This window comes from Paramisgurnus dabryanus, chromosome 22 (genome assembly GCF_030506205.2).
Source record: "Paramisgurnus dabryanus chromosome 22, PD_genome_1.1, whole genome shotgun sequence".
In the NCBI taxonomy this organism is placed as follows: domain Eukaryota; kingdom Metazoa; phylum Chordata; class Actinopteri; order Cypriniformes; family Cobitidae; genus Paramisgurnus; species Paramisgurnus dabryanus.
The window spans coordinates 23,476,327-23,490,821 of NC_133358.1; the positions used below are offsets into that span (position 1 = coordinate 23,476,327).

The 14,495-nt window shown below is 36.5% G+C and overlaps 4 protein-coding genes across 5 annotated transcripts; 1 reads left to right on the forward strand and 3 right to left on the reverse strand.

Annotated features, from left to right (window-relative positions):
- Positions 1-301: 301 nt before the first annotated feature.
- On the forward strand, positions 302-3,613 carry adipoqa (adiponectin, C1Q and collagen domain containing, a). Of its 2 annotated transcripts, none has more exons than XM_065258402.1 (3): positions 302-426; positions 638-871; positions 999-3,613. In XM_065258402.1, exons 2-3 carry the CDS (start codon positions 646-648, stop codon positions 1,550-1,552), a joined length of 780 nt encoding a protein of 259 aa, XP_065114474.1. In that variant the 5' UTR covers positions 302-426; positions 638-645; the 3' UTR covers positions 1,553-3,613. The 2 variants fall into 2 exon arrangements, with proteins under 2 accessions (XP_065114474.1, XP_065114475.1); XM_065258403.1 differs by having other exon boundaries at positions 326-426; positions 705-871.
- A 127-nt stretch (positions 3,614-3,740) lies between these two features.
- Positions 3,741-7,507, reverse strand: and1 (actinodin1). The gene is made up of 4 exons (XM_065258410.1): positions 7,418-7,507; positions 6,091-6,135; positions 5,852-5,991; positions 3,741-5,763 (listed from the first exon to the last, which is right to left on the reverse strand). Exons 1-4 carry the CDS (start codon positions 7,488-7,490, stop codon positions 4,294-4,296), a joined length of 1,728 nt encoding a protein of 575 aa, XP_065114482.1. The 5' UTR covers positions 7,491-7,507; the 3' UTR covers positions 3,741-4,293.
- Positions 7,508-9,683: 2,176 nt separating this feature from the next.
- On the reverse strand, positions 9,684-11,842 carry cops9 (COP9 signalosome subunit 9). The gene is made up of 3 exons (XM_065258409.1): positions 11,641-11,842; positions 11,015-11,087; positions 9,684-9,861 (listed from the first exon to the last, which is right to left on the reverse strand). The coding sequence occupies exons 1-3, from the start codon at positions 11,701-11,703 to the stop codon at positions 9,824-9,826; spliced, it is 174 nt and encodes a 57-aa protein (XP_065114481.1). The 5' UTR covers positions 11,704-11,842; the 3' UTR covers positions 9,684-9,823.
- A 478-nt stretch (positions 11,843-12,320) lies between these two features.
- otos (otospiralin) lies at positions 12,321-14,357 on the reverse strand. The gene is made up of 4 exons (XM_065258407.1): positions 13,999-14,357; positions 13,740-13,806; positions 13,342-13,365; positions 12,321-12,809 (listed from the first exon to the last, which is right to left on the reverse strand). The coding sequence occupies exons 2-4, from the start codon at positions 13,798-13,800 to the stop codon at positions 12,622-12,624; spliced, it is 273 nt and encodes a 90-aa protein (XP_065114479.1). The 5' UTR covers positions 13,801-13,806; positions 13,999-14,357; the 3' UTR covers positions 12,321-12,621.
- Between the last annotated feature and the right edge of the window lie 138 nt (positions 14,358-14,495).

Consider the following 14,495-nt stretch of genomic DNA (forward strand, 5'->3'; position numbering starts at 1 on the left):
TACAACAAATACAAAACAACAACACAACCAATATTTTCATTTAAATCTGTGACTTCATGGTCTAGATGCCTAAAATCCTTTTTTTATTTACTGCTATTTAAAAAAATAAAAAGTAATAACCATGTACATTGTTATTGAAATTAAGTTCACATTTTAGCTACAATTAATATTTCTTATATTTATACGGCATGCATTCAGTTAACGAAAATGAATTGTTCATTTATTATGCCGACAATAAATGCTCAGATATATTATCATGTTGCATGTGATAGTGTTACAATTAGGTTGTTTAATACCAGCAGCTGCTTTGCATGTCAAGTTAGATATTTTTCGTAGTGGCAAATAGAGCAATGGTTGTACAAACTCTCCAAAAGGCAACAGGACAAGACACACAAAGGCTTGTAAAGGCACAGTTTAGCTGAAAAGGTAGGACAAAAGATCAACAATCTAATTTATTACAGAATTAACTTCATAAAGTAGTAATCTGTCCGTCCAATAACTTTTAAAATAGGAGTCTTTCACAAAAAGTGTAGCTCTGCCTGTATGTTGCAGATGTAAAACAAGCTGTGAAAAAATTGAATATTTGTGCTTTAATTTAACTGATTGTTGAATGAAATTTATTCACATTGTACCACAGCAGATCGCATGGCTCTTATGATGAAAACTACATGGAAAGCTGTGCTTTTTGTGGTGATTTCTGTCAGACTGGGCGTCTCTCAAGAAGAGAGCACAGAGTTGACTGAGCCGGGCGCCAAAGAACCATGTTCCCGCTGGATGAGAGGTGTTAATGGCACCCCTGGGTTTAACGGGATGCATGGGCGAGACGGACGTGATGGTCGTGATGGGGAGAAGGGAGATATTGGAGATCCAGGTGATTGATTTGCACACTCTTTAGCCATATGTCACATCAATTTATTTTAAAGTCATTGTAAATTAAAACATAGCACATTTGAATCATGCAGTAGTGAGCATTTCTCATATCTAATCACTTTGTAAAGGCTCCGATGGGCAAAACGGAGACCCTGGTGAGCCAGGTGATGAGGGACCTGGAGGGAAAAGAGGTTTTCCAGGAAACCCAGGTCAAAAAGGAGAGATTGGAGAGAGTTCATTCCCCTACCATTCAGCATTTAGTATGGGACTCACCCACAAAATTACCTCGGCCAGTGGAGCTCCCATTCGCTTCACCAAGACCTACTTCAATGAGCAACACCACTATAATGAGATCTCTGGAAAATTTCGCTCCACCATCCCTGGGATCTACTATTTTACTTATCACCTTACCGTCCACGGGAAGGAGGCCAAGGTAGCCTTGTTCCAAAATGGCAGGACTGTGGCTTTTACGCTGGACCAGTATCACAGTGGAAATCTGGATCAGGCCTCAGGAGCGGCGATTTTAAACCTAGCAGCTGGAGATGAGATTTGGCTACAGCTGTATGGTGAAGATACGCTTGATGCAGGGATTTACGCTGATAATAATTACAGCTCTACCTTCAGTGGCTTCCTATTGACTCCTAAAATCCTAAGCAGCCCATATGACAACCGTAGGCGCTAAAACTGTCCATGAGATGAAGGAGAATGAGCTAGTTGTTTATCACTAGTTAAAAGCTTGAGTTTATAGATGTTGTTTTTTTTTTGTTGCAGTGGGGTTTTTTCTGCTTGTTAAAGGATAGTTTACTAAAAAATGAAAATTGTGTAATCATTAAATCATCCTCAAGTTGTTCCAAACCTAGATTTTTTTTATTCTGCTGAACACAAAAGAAAATATTTTGAGAAATGTTTGTAACCAAACCGTTTGGGCACCATTGACTTCCATAGTATTTTTCTTTACTCCTATGAAAGTCAATGGTGCTCCTGTTTCGTGCTTGATTACAAATATCTTCCTTTGGGTTCAGCAAAACAAAGAAATCTATGCAGGTTTGGAACAACTTAAGGGTGAGTAATAGCAGAATTTGAAATTTTAGGGGATCATTTTAAGTTTAGGTGATCTACTCAATCACTTTCGGGTCCAAACACTTACTAAGATACATTCATAATGTGCCTGTAAAACTACCAAAAAAATCACAATCTTTATCTCTATATGAAAATGTCAGATCCCAGACACTGATTTATTGTTGTATTTATTCTTACTTCAATATCATATTAGTTGTACATAATAAAACTACACGGGCATGCATAATGTAAAGGTTAGAGTCACATTTTATCACAGGTAGATTTTCCCTAAAAGGTTTGATCTAGAGCTGTGTTTACCGGAATGTACAAGGTTTTTTATAAATGGCAGGTTGGGGCATGTTGTCACATGTATATAAATGTCGCAACCCTGTATCACAACATTATGTACCTATGGTCACGTAAATTTGTGAGTCTTTTTTCGTGACACTGAGACGTTTTTCCGCCTTTTGCATGAACGTCACATATTTCTGTTTACATGTCACTGTCACGTATTTGTTACTCAACTGTTTTGTCCTATTTTCAAACCATTGACGCTTAGGTTTAGGTTAGATTTGGTGTTTGCATTAGGAGGTAACTTTAGTGATAAGTTTATACATAGTTTATATCCTGATTTTTTTTAAATATTTTACCATACCAGCGAAGCGACAATGGTAAGAAAATAGGACAAAACAGTTCACGCAAAAAGGCGGAGAAACGTGACGTAATTTCGTGATACTGGGTTGAATATCCAGAGAAACATTTACTGCGGTTAAAAGTGTTGTCTCCCCATAATTGTTTAAAACAGCATACAAACACTATTATCAGTGTGTTTACCATCATCTCTTTAATGTTTAGACAGCAGTGATCTTCATAAAAGACTAATAAGTCAGAAATAATAAGTGTTTGGTTCATTCGAGAGTCTACTGAACTGTATAAAAGTCGCCACCATGCACGCATTGCCATCGTTAGATTTGTTGTTTTAGCAATGGTATAGTGACCCTAATTAATTCTCAATCTGTTTAATACAACCAGAAAATACAAGAAATTTGTATGGAGTATTAAATAAACACAATAAATTATAATATCTAATTCTGATCTAATGATTTCAGGACTTTAGTCTCCTCAAAAGTGCCAAACACTAAATTGTTGCTTTTGCCAGAAGATGCTATTTTGTTCTGAATTGGAGTTTCATTTTACATTTTGTGTTCATATTTACTGCTTGTATTTTATTAAAAAGAGCGAAAAAGCATGGATGTCATTAAAACTTTATTGAAACAACAAAGCTGGTGATGGCCTTATATAAGACTTTTGCACAATACTGTACTGTATGTCCAACACAACACATCTAGCCAACTGGCGTCCCCCCAGTACAGCAGTTGGTGTGCAGTTTGGCTCAATTTGTCCACTGAGATATTTTTAATCAATGTTGAAGGTCAGACCATGGCCACATTTACACAGCAGAGAAGTACAGTTGTGACTGTTTATTACGTTGTTTATTGTATATAGGAAAGTCCAAACTTCTAAAAGCTTTTTCACAAAGAAATTATGCTTGGTGTCACTACGTAGTTAAAATTGCATTGGGTTTATTGAGAGTTACTAAAATTGACCCACTGAGACAGCTGCAGTATGACACTCGATGTGGATTATCATTAATTATGTATGAATTTATCACAATCTGTTGAGTTTCATTGCCTGACTTGAGAGAAAGAGAAAGCCTTTAAAATGATAATGAAGTGTTATTGAATTAAATGAAGATGTAATTTGCTTCTTTATTTAGTTTGTCAATTATAATAAATGGGGGAAAGCAGCTCTCAAGATCTTTAAAGCTTTTATTGGAAACATTCAAAGCAAAAATCTTACAAACCGTAAGCAAACAATTACAAAGCAACACTTTTTAAAAAAGAGAATACAACTAAGCAAGGGTCCAATTCATTAAATATTCATTTAAAGGGGGTTGCTGGGTAAATCTACATTTAAAAGCCAAAATTGGGGAGGTGGTCATAACTACAGTATGTTCAGGTACACTATTCACTTCTTTATTCTGCTCATTTTATTTTCACAGAGATTTGAAGAGCTATTTCAAGTACTCTTCAATTAGAAGTAAGAGCAGATGTCAGAGAAACTGCAACACTTGGGTTGCATAGACCATTGGAAACAATGATAAAGAGCCAAACTATTTTTATTTCCCTATACAAGTGCTGTCAAAGTCTAGAGCTTGAACTACATCAGCTCTCGAAAACATTACATGTGAACCAATCAATGCATTATCTTTATATGTTCTGGCAGTTGGTGTGTGCACTTTTTTTTAATATCATCTCCAGCCCACATTCAGTCCTGTTGTACATTTATTTGGCATACATTTTCTTATTTCTTTTTGTAGTCTCCTGTGTAGGCACGGTGATCATCCTGGCCAGGATATCGGGCACCGTATCCTCTCATGAGATCCTGAAAACTAGGTGCACCGGGTTCCTGCGGGCCGTATCCAGCATACGGATCCTCTTGTCCGCTCATGTAAGGGTCGTATTGCTGCTGATCGTAACCTGGGGTCTCAGGGTAGGACTCTTCCCGATGCTGGGGAACCTCCTCGTGGTTGCTCTGCTCATCGCTGTGGTCTTGGGTTGGCCGGGCCATGTGATCTTCATCCTGAGGTGAAGGACTGGCATGCTCGGCCCCCTCAGGCTCGTAGCGGCGCAAACGGCAGTTTCGGTCATATTCTGGGTCGCAGTCGGGGTCAGGCTCGACCACTCCATTCCTGCTTCCATCGTTATTCAGATGGGGCTCGAAGGCTTCGGAGGGGAGGTGTGACGGTCTTTGCGCACCGGTGCGTGGGTCATTTTGGGAACCCAGTGGGAAGCACTCTTCATCGTAGCCGATATAGCAGTCGTATCCCTCTTTGGTCTTCCCGCGAGGCCCCAGAGGACTTTGAGGCTCTTCTGGTTGGTGCCTCTGTGGCTGGAGATGGGTGGGCAGGCGTCTGCGCATGTCAGCCGCTGCAGATGCGTCACGGTACATGGCGTAGGGGTCGTGACGAGTGCTGGGAGGTACACGCATGGCGCCGGCTTCGGAAGCAGGTTCGTCCCTTGGTCCTTTGACGGACAAGCTGGCAAACCTTGCAGCTGTGAGTGGGTTGCAGTTGTCATCGTAGAGGGGATTGCAGGGTCTCTCCAAAGCCGATGGAGAAGATTGAGCAGCAGGATAAGTGCAGTACGGGTCCACACGAGGATCACAGTAAGGATACTGCGAGTACAAACTAGATGGTGCCTTTTGGACCGGTTGTGGTGCACAGTAAGGATCGGTCTTAGGGTCACAGCCGAGGTGGGCGTAGGATGGAGCCAGGACAGCAGCGGGCTTGTAACCGTAAGCGGCACGGAGGTGGTACTGCAGACACTCGACATCCTCCGCATCACAGATGCGCAACAGCTCTGCTTTCTGCTCAGCTGACAGGAAGGACTGCATCAGCGGGGAGTAATAGTATTGACCGGAACGTGGGTCCTTCACTACAGCGCTGTGGAGGTAGGCTGGGCCTTTCACTGGAGCAGGTGCAGGGGCAGCTTTGACAGGGGCCGGGGCTGGGGCCAGGTAAGGGTAATATGTGTATCCCTTAGGGTACAAGCAGTAAGGGTCTCTAGGGTCACAAGCCTTGACTGGGGCAGGTGCCTCAACTTTGGATGTGGGTCTGCTTGTGTAGGCGGCCAAACAGTTTGGGTCATCAGTCTCAGAACAGGATTTGTAGATGTCGGCGAGGTGCTGGAGGTACATCTTGTAGGAGCGACGTGACTCAGCACGGTTTTTATTCTGGAGGTATGCCAGATAGACACGATCGAGCTCTGCAACCTGGAAGACGACATGAATGATATTGATGCAAGTAGCCTTAAACAAGAAGATAATAACATGCAACTAAAATAATAAATGATCCACTTACTCCCTCCTGGTTTCCATTGTCAGTGAAGTATTTGTACCAGCTCCAGAAGTCCGAGTGCTGCTTGTACCAACTGATGTTTCTTCGGTTGCGGATCAGTCTTGTTGACCCAGCCTCAACGCTTGCCTTTTCGTTGACTCCATCTGTCAGAAACATTACACGTCACTGTCGAATCCTAACATTCATACATGCATGTTAGCTATAAACATGTTAAGTATGAAGCCTTATGGGGCTAAACCTACCATCTCCTTTTAAACGCTTGATCACAGGCCCAGCCAGCAAGAACTCTGTTTAAACATAAGAGCATAGTGAGAGAGAAATGAGGGGGTTCAGGTCTCGACCAGATGTTGCAGAAAATGCTTACAAACAGTAATGAGCAAATGAGCTGAGGAAAGCAGGATGCAGTTTTACAAGTTTGGGGGGAAGGTAAGGTGGTAACATACAAGGTATTGTGCGAAATTAATCTTCAAACGATGCACATCAGCACTTTGATGCCTGGCAGGGGTCGCAGTAACCAGACCTTTATAAGCAAACTATAAAATCTACAAAGGCGAAAGCTCTTCTTCTACAGGTGAACCTAATTATACTTTAAACAGAAATACTTTCACCTTATGGATCATATGTGTCGATCTTTTGGAGATGCTATTGTATTTATTATTTAATATCTGAACGTATGACCTCAGTGTATCACTCTCACTTGTGTGAGGTGGATAAATGATACGCTGATCCCCAAAGTAGGTTCATTTTTTATGAGCTTGTTAAAGTCGTGGCACATCTGGAAACCGATGTGTTGTTTTGCTGACAGCTGTTAATTATTTTACCAGCTACCTAGCAAAAACTACAATATTCTGCAACCAGATACCTCCCGTTTTGCTACAGGCCTTTAGCGAGTGAATTCAGTATAATGAGTGATATTTAGGGGCCTTTAACAGATGTTGTAGTATCATAGTAGCCTACAAATTGAGATTCATACATAAATCAAAGTTGTTAAATATATGATAATTGTAACAACAGTACACTGTCAGGAAAAATTATCCCTTGCTGCCACTTGTGCACTTTCAAAAAGTACACCTTTGTACCTAAAGGGTTCATGATAGTACCTCAAAGACACATACTGGTACCAAAAAGTGTATATTAGGTACCTCAAATGTACCAAATATATACATATATGTACCTAAATAGTACATATTAAAGGGTACTGCCCCAGCGTCAGCTAGGGACCATTTTTTACCATTTTCTTCTGACAGTGCATCGATCAAACGTTTGGAAACACTTGACTGAAACGTTTTCGTGACCCTAAAAATCTTTCATAGAAATTTTGTAGACAACATATAGTTGCCAAACATACACATTTCTTTAATGGATGACAAATAAATAATATCATCAATTTTTATTTCTATTTTAGATTATTTAGCCAGAGCATAATTACTATAGCTACATTTGTGTTATTCTTTAGTTTTGATGAGTTTACTATGATTCTAAAATTTGAAAAAATATAAATAAAGAAGTGATTGTAAATTTTTGACCAGTAGTGTATAACTTAAAATCACTAAAATCACTCATCCTCACCAGGTAATAACAATGTTGCCAGCAGCATTCCAGCGAATGCATGGAAGAGGGAAGATCCTCTCAAGCGAGCCATTCTTAACCCGCCTGATTCCTTTGGAGATACAAACATTAGCATTTATATAAATCTGATTCATGAAGCATACAAGTTAATATATGGACTGTAATTTGTAAAAAGAAATTAAACAATAGTCATTTTTACAAACAATATGTTTTCATCTGCAACTGACTATTTTCAAGTACTGTATGGTATACATTTTTAAACATTTAACCCTTAGAATACTGTGATTATCACCTGAGTAAAGCCAAAATTATCCGTACACTGAAAACATGTAGAGACCAAAAAGGTCTATCAGAAATATTACTTTTATTTTACATCTGCAAGTTAAAAAAAAAGTGCAAAGTGAACAGAAGTTTCAGATCCGGCTTTTTTCAATCCCCACTTTTTACTGCCCACTTTCTTCACCTTGCAGATGTAAAATAAAAGTAAAACTTTTTTGGGCCTTTTTGGTTACTGCATGTTTTTAGTGTCCAGACAGTTTTGCCTACTTTATTGATATTAACTGTTTTGCTCTATGCTCCTGAGAATTGCATGGCTTCTTTTTTTTTTAAAACATACAACCGTTTTTTGTGATAATCACCTGTAGATTTTCCAGTTTTCAGCAGTCATTGTATTTTTACTCTTTTAGGTTTAAGCGTCTGACCCTATTTGTGCTATGCTCTATTACTTAAAGAACATTATTATTATTATAGAATAGTGCAAATAGTCCAGCTTAAACTTAAAAGGATAAAGATACAACGATTTCTGGAAATTAAAAAATTACATCTTTGCATTTACACCTAAATAATTTTTATAGTTAGTCCAACTTTATATGAAACAAAAAATGCATTTTATTATGCTCACTTAAAAATAAATATGCTAGACAATGGCACTAAAAATAAAAAATTTTTGGCTGTATGGTCTGAACATCTGAATGTTTAACTATATAAAAATAGTTTGTGCATTTGTGCATTTTAAAAATGAAAATGAAGTACTCTTAACAAAGGATGTTAATATAATGATTACAGCAGGAGTCTAATTTGTGTCTTACCTGTGTCAGATGTTACCTGTGGAGTGAAGTGCTGAGATGATGCAGTCTGTGATGAACTGGTTGGGGGCCTCGTTGTTCAGCTCTGCAGCTGACTGACTGGATGCGGATGGTGAGCCAAGCCCCTTGTGTACTTCTCCACACACCCCTGTACACAGACTGTGCCACCACTGAACCTGGCCACAATTTAAACCCCAACCTTGATAATTAAAAACAAAAACGGTGCATCCCATAGGGCCGAGTGCATGCTGCTTCCAATGCTACGATTGGCCTTCACCCTCCCAGCTAGTCAACCAGTAAGATGTTGTAATTATAGACAGGAGGACAGAAGAGAATATAAACCCTGCAGGACAAAAAACACTTACTCGCAGATGAAAGTTTCCATATTACCTGTTGCTTTAGTTTTCAGATTCCCTTTCATATAAGATGTTATTTAAAAAAAAATCATGCACTGTCAGAATAAAGTACTGCACCACTTCTGTCCCTTTACAGGTATACGAAAACATAATACACATTTTTTACTGTTAAATGTTTTGCACCCCTAAAACTTTACTGGTATACAATAGGTCATTAGGTATTGTACCAAAAAAGGTACAACATTTCTATGTGTTGTATACCCATAAAGGTAAAATAAGGAAACCTTGAGGGTACCACCCCAGCAACAGAAAATGTACAGTTTGGGTGTTTTTTGGCAGTGTACATTTAAAGTACCTATAAAGAATATACACCCTAAACCAGCCTTTGGGTTACATTAACCCAGAAAATGGGTTACAACAACCCAGCATTTTGGGTTCATTGTGCTATTAACTGCACCGAATGGATTACTATAATCTGTAATTCACAATTAATGCACTGTTTTAAGTAATCTAAATCATTTATATCCTGCTTACCTGACTAACCTGATAGTACTAGGTTAAAATTTTCAGGTTAAATCTACTGGCAAGGAAAAATGGTTTTCGGTCTATGTCAAAGACTCAAACATCTGTGTCTTTATGGTAACAGTGAATCGCACATGTAATTATGCACCTTTACAGGTGTTCAGGAATGTGCAAAAACCTACAATCACTGTAAGAAACAGATTTCATCTTAGAGAAAATAAATCCTTTACAATAATACTAACTTTTGAGTTGGAATGTCTGGGATTTTTAAAAGGTGCAAACATCTGGAAAAAGGATAAACACTTCTTATCTCACAAAAAAGTTTATTGATGAACAAAACTAACAAAACTGAAGAAGTGACAATACATCATAACAAAAGAAACAAATTACATGTAGAGCAACGAACATCTTTATACAGTGTTTAATCCTATTCGTCTTCTTCATCACTGAATATCATCATCATCAAACAGATCCTCAAAATCTGTAAAAGAAAAAATATCGAACAAAGATAATGTATGAACATCCATATAAGAACAATAATAATCTAAATGTTAATTTGTTTTTGTAAAAAACCCACAAACATGAATAAAATAATATTTCATTAATGCACTCAGTAAACACAATGTTACAAGCACATATCTGGGTCTCCGAGTTATTTTCCATAAATCTTTCAAAAGGGCCCCTGATAAAACGCCCAGGTGACACGTGTTCAGCTACTTCAGCTACTACAGATGTATACAGAGGCTCTTAACAGGGAAAACCTGCTGTGCTGGTGCCAACGAAGCCTAATAAAAAGTGCTTTACATGGGCTCAGCTTCATACCTCCTTTATTCTTTAACTGCCTGTTTTTAGGCCATCCTGCTGAAAGTAACTTTACTATAACTGTATAGGGGAGGCGGAAAAGCTCAAAGGAAATTGTAGAGCATGTCAACTAGAGCCATTTGCGATATTCAGTTACCAATAGGGATGCATATCAATTAATCGCGATTAATCTATAGCAGAATAAAAGTTTTTGTTTACATCATATATGTGTGTGTACTGTGTATAATAACTTTGTATAGTTAAATGCACACACATGCATGTATATATTTAAGCAATGTTTACATGTGTATATACATTTGTATATTTATGTATAATTTATATTATATATAAATATAAATACTTAATATATAAATATATTTTTTCTTAAAATTATACATGCATGTGTGCATATTTATATATACATAATTATTATACACAGTTCACACACATATATGATGTAAACAAAAACTTTTATTCTGCTATAGATTAATCGCGATTAATTGATATGCATCCCTACAAGCAAACAAACAAAAACTTGCAACTTGCAGAAGTATGAAGATAAATCTTTTTTTTTTCAGAAAAATCTGAATCAGTAAATATATATATATTAAGGCAAGTTAACTTATAGTTTAGATGACCCATAAATAAACAATAAATTGGGATATAATTAAATATAATGAGCTGTATTAGATATAGACAAACATCATGTTTTTAGGCTGTATTAGATGAATTAGATGTAGACAAACATCATGTAGTTAAATATTATCTAGTGAATGTTAGGAAATAATGGCATGTGTTGTTTTGAGTTTTTGTCCTAAGTTTTATGTCCTCACCATTGAAAAAGTCTGAGTGTACTGCCTTCTCATTGGCCGCCAGGTCCATCAGCAGTCCAGTGCTGCCCCCTGCCTGTTAACAAACATCACTACAACATTACTACATTGATAACTTGACAACTTATATACTTAACAAGTCACAAAAACTAACAAAACCTTCGTTTAATAAAGACGTGTTCCCTCTCTACTAAAAAAAAAACTATCATTAACCATCACAGATACAGTACTGGTTTTAATAGGAACTATTGGTCTCGTGAGTCTGGAAATGTGTTTTGGTTTGGTGGGATGTTATCTGACAGATGGGGAGCCAATAGAATAATATTAAATCCTACTGGAATAAGACCCACAACACAATACATTAAAATGTAATGGTTATAATAGTAAAAAACTTATAGTTCATAATAGCATTTGTAATTTAAACCAATAGATTTTGTATTGTTTATCCGCAGGTCTAAATCGTCCATTTGAAACAATCAGACTATTAAAATACGTTTCCGCATATTCTATGGAGTGAATAAATCCTCATATAAACGTATTGAATGATTTTTGGTAGGTATTCGTTCAGTTAAACTTAAGATACTTGCTGTCAAAAATCGTATGACATATAGACATGTGAAACCACAAACCTCATCCAGGTCAACATACGGCCCGGCTCCCTCAGGAAACATTTCATCGACTGCTGGCTTCATAACTGTATGACTTTAAAGCTATTAATAAATGATCAAATATATGAAATAATTTCCTTATTCAACCGGGCAACTCTGTTTCGCCTTCACCAAAACAAATCCTCCTGCGCGTCTCTCACTTTCCGGTGGTGTTACATGAAAACGCATCCGTGTACAAACAGGGACCGCGGGCTCGGTTGGAGAACTGGACCTGGATTTCATCGTTTTTTTAACATAATGCAGAATTTTATTATTGGACAGACATCTCTTTAATTGTCTTTAGTTTACTTTTTAATATGGAATTTATTTGTATATGTAGTATTAAAGTATAATATATGATAATAAATCTAAATGTTTGCCTCTCTATCGCCATCTCTGTTTGAAACATAAAATTGCTATTTACTTTACGCACTGACGTCAAACTGACCTGTGAAGTCCTTCTCGAGTAGAAAGCTTAAAAAACAATTTTTGATTTCAATACCCCTGTGTAAATAGTTATTCTTATTTATATCATTATTGTGTTGCTGTTATTTCGTATTTAATTGTTGTATGTTTTGTTATTCAATAAAAAAAGAGTAGACAGCTTAAATTATAAATCATTATTATAAGCTTACTATTACAAATTGAGGGTAAGGAAATAATGCAGTTTTAAACACTGATTTTTTTATGTAGTTGCTTAATAACTGTTTTACTCATTTTAACAAACACATTTATTGATTGCAGCTTTAAAATATGAAAAAGCCCTTTTAATACAACTTATTAATAGCAACATTTCAACTAAACCCAAAAGTACATTTTAATGATATGACAAAAGTACAATGTATCATTCTAAGGCTATAAATTCATGCAGTGTTACATTACTCTGTTGATATAAACTAAAATGATTCGTGAACCAGTCAACTCTATGTTCAATGATCACATCAACTCAATGATCACATCAATTCAATGTTCATGCTGTGCAGCCACTTCATAGCCCAGCGTGTCTCCCAGGTGCTGATGAGCAAAGAATGTTCTGGCCATTTCATTGATCTGGTTGTAGGCCCCAATGCTGCGAAAGTACTCCACATAGTTCCAGAAATCTGAGGTGGAATATGGCCAGTAAGGCACAGCTGGAGGTTCATCATAGGGTACTGTGTGTAAGAGAAGAAGAGAGCTTATGTATTCCTTTAGAATTCCCACATTCCAGAACAAAATATACAGAATTCCTTGTATAATGCTCTAAATTGACTTGGAAATGCATATACAATATGCAGTTGTAATCAGCCCTGAATACAAATTTAGTTAATCAAATATTTTTTTCTTTTTTATCATTTTTTATTCTGTTTTGTCATCACTTTTTTACACAAAAGAAGATGTTAATCAGAATTGTACTGCCTGACAGCCCCATCACTTTCATTGTATCAAAATAAAAGTATACAAATACATGAAGGCTGAATGAATGAGTCAAATTCTGCTATTCGTGTTCCAGAAAATTAACATTTATTACAGTCATAAAGGTTTGAAACAACATGAAGGTAAGTACGATTCAGATTATTTTTATTTTTGTGTGATCTGCCCTTTAATAGATTCAGATTATTGAAAACGTAGAAAATGAGAACGTCATCCTTAGTTACTATATACACAGTCTAAAGTTGTGTAAACAAGAGTAAATAATCTGGTTACCTCCTTCAGGAATGAATCTGGCAGCTGTAAGGGAAGCAGGCAAAGGAAGAGTGAATGAAATTTGAATTCCTGGACACAAAGAGCTGATTCACACACACAGAGAGGATTCAAATCCCCCAAAGGTTTAAAGAAATTTGGATTTTCCTCTCTAAATATTATTCTTAACTATGAATGCACTGTTTTTGTTTTGAACTGCTCAACACTGTTAAACTAAAAACACTGTTCAAAATTATTTTTCTTTATTTATTATATATAATGTTTACCAAACAATGCTCTAAAATAAAATAATATTTAATGTATTCATATTCTAAAAAATTTGTTTGCAGAATAGTTAAATGCAATGTACAGAAATAATAATATTATTAACGTAAGGAAAATTATATACCGCTTATACTCACCACTGAAATTATTGGCAAAAAAACATAGAAAGAAAACACCAAAAAATGCACACATCTTCATCCTTCCCTAAAAATAGAGAAATGGCAAAATATAATCTTTTACTCATCTGAATGTAAGGTTTACATTTAGTAGTAGAAAGAAGGTAACTCTTTTTAGTATTCTATCATACTCATTCCTGATTCAATTACTCCACAATTAGGTCACATTGCAAATTCAGAAATATTTATTCTAAATTAAATCATTGCCAATGAAAATTACCTTTTTTGCAGCACGGATTAAATGAGGTCAGTCGTCTCTGTGAGCCAGGTAAGACTTGCTTGCTTCACAGGTTCTGTAGTGACTGGACCCAAGATAAGGACATTTTGTCCCCTCCCAAAATAGATTTACATTTACATAAACCTACCCCAGCACTATGCAGTATGCCATTTTAAACATGAAAGAGGGCATTACACTAAATTCAAAAACTTAAATAAGAAATAAAAATACTTTGAAATATTAAAAATATTTTCTAAGTCTAAAGAAAAAGGTATAGGCCTATGATATTCATTTTACAATTTTTATGCATTTGGCATACACCTTTATTCATAGCAATTTACTGTACATTTTATTACAAGGTAAACATATATGTGGGTTCCTTGGAAATGCACACACAAACTTTTGCACAAATGCAATTCTCTATAAGTAAACTACAGGAACACAAATATTCACAAAAAAAAAACCACCAGTTTAATAAAATAGTTATTCAAAAATACACA

Coding starts and splice junctions, on each gene's coding strand:
- adipoqa (XM_065258402.1), top strand. CDS start 646: ATGGCTCTTATGATGAAAACTACATGGAAAGCTGTGCTTTTTGTGGTG. Junction 872..998: donor GGGAGATATTGGAGATCCAG/GTGATTGATTTG, acceptor CACTTTGTAAAG/GCTCCGATGGGCAAAACGGA.
- and1 (XM_065258410.1), bottom strand. CDS start 7,490: ATGGCTCGCTTGAGAGGATCTTCCCTCTTCCATGCATTCGCTGGAATG. Junction 6,136..7,417: donor GGCAACATTGTTATTACCTG/GTGAGGATGAGT, acceptor ATGTTTAAACAG/AGTTCTTGCTGGCTGGGCCT. Junction 5,764..5,851: donor ACAATGGAAACCAGGAGGGA/GTAAGTGGATCA, acceptor GTCGTCTTCCAG/GTTGCAGAGCTCGATCGTGT.
- cops9 (XM_065258409.1), bottom strand. CDS start 11,703: ATGAAGCCAGCAGTCGATGAAATGTTTCCTGAGGGAGCCGGGCCGTAT. Junction 11,088..11,640: donor CGTATGTTGACCTGGATGAG/GTTTGTGGTTTC, acceptor GTTTGTTAACAG/GCAGGGGGCAGCACTGGACT. Junction 9,862..11,014: donor ACACTCAGACTTTTTCAATG/GTGAGGACATAA, acceptor TTTCTTTTACAG/ATTTTGAGGATCTGTTTGAT.
- otos (XM_065258407.1), bottom strand. CDS start 13,800: ATGAAGATGTGTGCATTTTTTGGTGTTTTCTTTCTATGTTTTTTTGCC. Junction 13,366..13,739: donor TTTTGCCAATAATTTCAGTG/GTGAGTATAAGC, acceptor CTTCCCTTACAG/CTGCCAGATTCATTCCTGAA. Junction 12,810..13,341: donor CAGATTCATTCCTGAAGGAG/GTAACCAGATTA, acceptor TCTTACACACAG/TACCCTATGATGAACCTCCA.